Source organism: Otolemur garnettii, unplaced genomic scaffold (assembly GCF_000181295.1).
Source record: "Otolemur garnettii isolate 467f Iridium unplaced genomic scaffold, OtoGar3 scaffold00018, whole genome shotgun sequence".
NCBI lineage: Eukaryota > Metazoa > Chordata > Mammalia > Primates > Galagidae > Otolemur > Otolemur garnettii.
Genome location: NW_003852413.1, coordinates 2,824,735 through 2,826,592, shown reverse-complemented (window position 1 = coordinate 2,826,592; position 1,858 = coordinate 2,824,735). Strand labels below are relative to the sequence as shown.

At 69.3% G+C, this 1,858-nt stretch overlaps 1 protein-coding gene across 1 annotated transcript in view; it reads right to left on the bottom strand.

Annotated features, from left to right (window-relative positions):
* The window catches only part of CBX4 (chromobox 4), a 6,152-nt gene extending 5,805 nt beyond the window's left edge, over positions 1-347 (bottom strand). Inside the window, exons 1-2 of the mRNA XM_003786077.3 lie at positions 182-347; positions 1-36 (exon numbers count right to left, since the gene is read on the bottom strand). The exon at positions 1-36 is cut by the window's left edge and continues 1 nt beyond it. Coding sequence (XP_003786125.1) covers positions 1-36; positions 182-250 — 105 coding nt within the window. The 5' untranslated portion in view covers positions 251-347. The remainder of the gene's footprint in view (positions 37-181) is intronic.
* Between the last annotated feature and the right edge of the window lie 1,511 nt (positions 348-1,858).

Sequence of the window (1,858 nt, the reverse complement as noted above, 5' to 3'; positions counted from 1 at the left end):
CCAGCCTCTCCATTTCACCAGATACTCCACTCTGCCCTGAGGGAGAAGAGACAGCACTCCATCAGCTTCCGCGGGATCCCCGGCTCCGGCCCGCAGCCTCCCCACCCCCTCCCCGCCTCCTCGCCGGCTGCTCCGGCCGCAGCTCGCTCGCCGCCTCGCCGCCGCCCCCGCACCGCCCTACCTTGCGGATCCGCTTCTTCTCGATGCTCTCCACGGCGAAGACGTGCTCGCCAACAGCTGGCAGCTCCATGGCCGAGCTGGAGCGCGCCGGGGCGCGGGTGGCCGGCGCGGCTGCAGACGCTACTGGCTCCCGCCGGCGCCCAGCTGCCGCCCCGGCCGAGGCGCCCCCACCGCCCGCGCTGCCGCCGCCGCCTCTCGTCCCGCACAGCCCGTCTGGCCCGCCGCCGCCCGCGCCCGCCCCGGCTCCCGGCTCGCGCTCGCTCAGACAACTGAGCCCGGGCCGCGGCTGCACAAGAACTCATGCAAATCCCGGACGTCAGCGGGCGGGGCCTCGCGGGCCCAGCTCGGCGTCAGGGGGCGGGCCGCGGCGCGGATTGGCGCAGTCCGGCCTACCGGAGGCCCGGGGCCCGGGCGGCGGGGAAGGGGGAGGACGCGGGAGGGGGCCGCGGAGGGGGAGGGTGCTGGGGAGGTGCAGAGGGAGGGATCTGGGAGCCTGGGAGAAGGAGGCTGGAGGGAGGGAGCGGGACCGGGGAGAAGAGGTGTATCGGCTAGGGGCGGAGAGCTTGACCAGGCTGGGAGGGTTTCGGCAGAGACTCACGGGCCTCCCTTCTTGGCCGCTGGTCCTCAGTGTGCACGGTCCCGGGACCCCTGCTGGGGGCCACCGAAGCCTCCGCTGAAGTTACAGTTGCACCCGATTTCTTCTTGTGCCGTTCGGGAGAGGTGGGGCACCGCCGGCAGGGGGCGGAATCGGGGCACGGGCAGCTAGCGTCCCAGCTCTGCGTGCCCCGCCCCCGAGGCTTCGCGCATTTAGGACTGCAAGGAAGGAAAGAGAAAGGGCGTGGAGAAGAGTAGGGGACTGGGTGCGAAGGAGAGCGCGAAGACGAGGAAGGGGATGGAGGAGCAGCCGGGCCCCGGGGCTCTGGCGTTCAACAGCCTCGCCCCGAGGGAGGTCAGAATCCGATCCCACCTCGATCCTCAACAGCTTGGCTCTCTTACTGGCATGGCGAGACATCTACTTTCAAGGAGCCCCGAGAGCCGAGCAGGGCGAGAGGCACGGAAGACAGAAAGGGGGAGTGGGGGGTACCCGGGTCTGCTTGGGGTCCAGAGGGGACTTCTAAGTCCTAAGAAGGGCCTCGAAAGATTGGGGGGCAAGAAATTGAGGCTGAGCCAGGGAAAGGGCGGGAAAGGGAGGCGAGTGGAATGGATGAGGAGCCATGTATTCGTCATGAGCTCACGGGCCCTAGTTCCCGACAGGCAGCCCAGCGGAGGCCTTCCTGACAGGCGGAGAAGCTGCGGAGTGTGAAGTTTAGCACCTCCGGCGGCGAGACGGCGCGTTCCAGCATGTGGCTCCGCGTCCGGCTGGGGGAGCTGCTGCGCCCCAAGCGGCCTCCCAAGGGCGCCGCGAGCCGGGCTGCGCGCTCCGTGGGGTCCGGGTGGAGGCCCTGGGGGGCGGGGGGCGCCGGTTGTGCCCCAGTCTGGCTCCCAGCTTTTGAAAGACCGCGCCAGAGCAGGAAGCTTGTGCAATCTCTTGGCTGAGTGTCCACGGAGAAAGCAAAAGAGCAAAAGTTGAGCGAGAGTGGAGCGATCGAGAGGGGCGGGAAAAGAGCCATCCGGGTCTCCGCTGCAGCCCTGACACAAGTCCTGGAAAGCCAAGTGGGGACAGTGCCGAGGCCCTAGG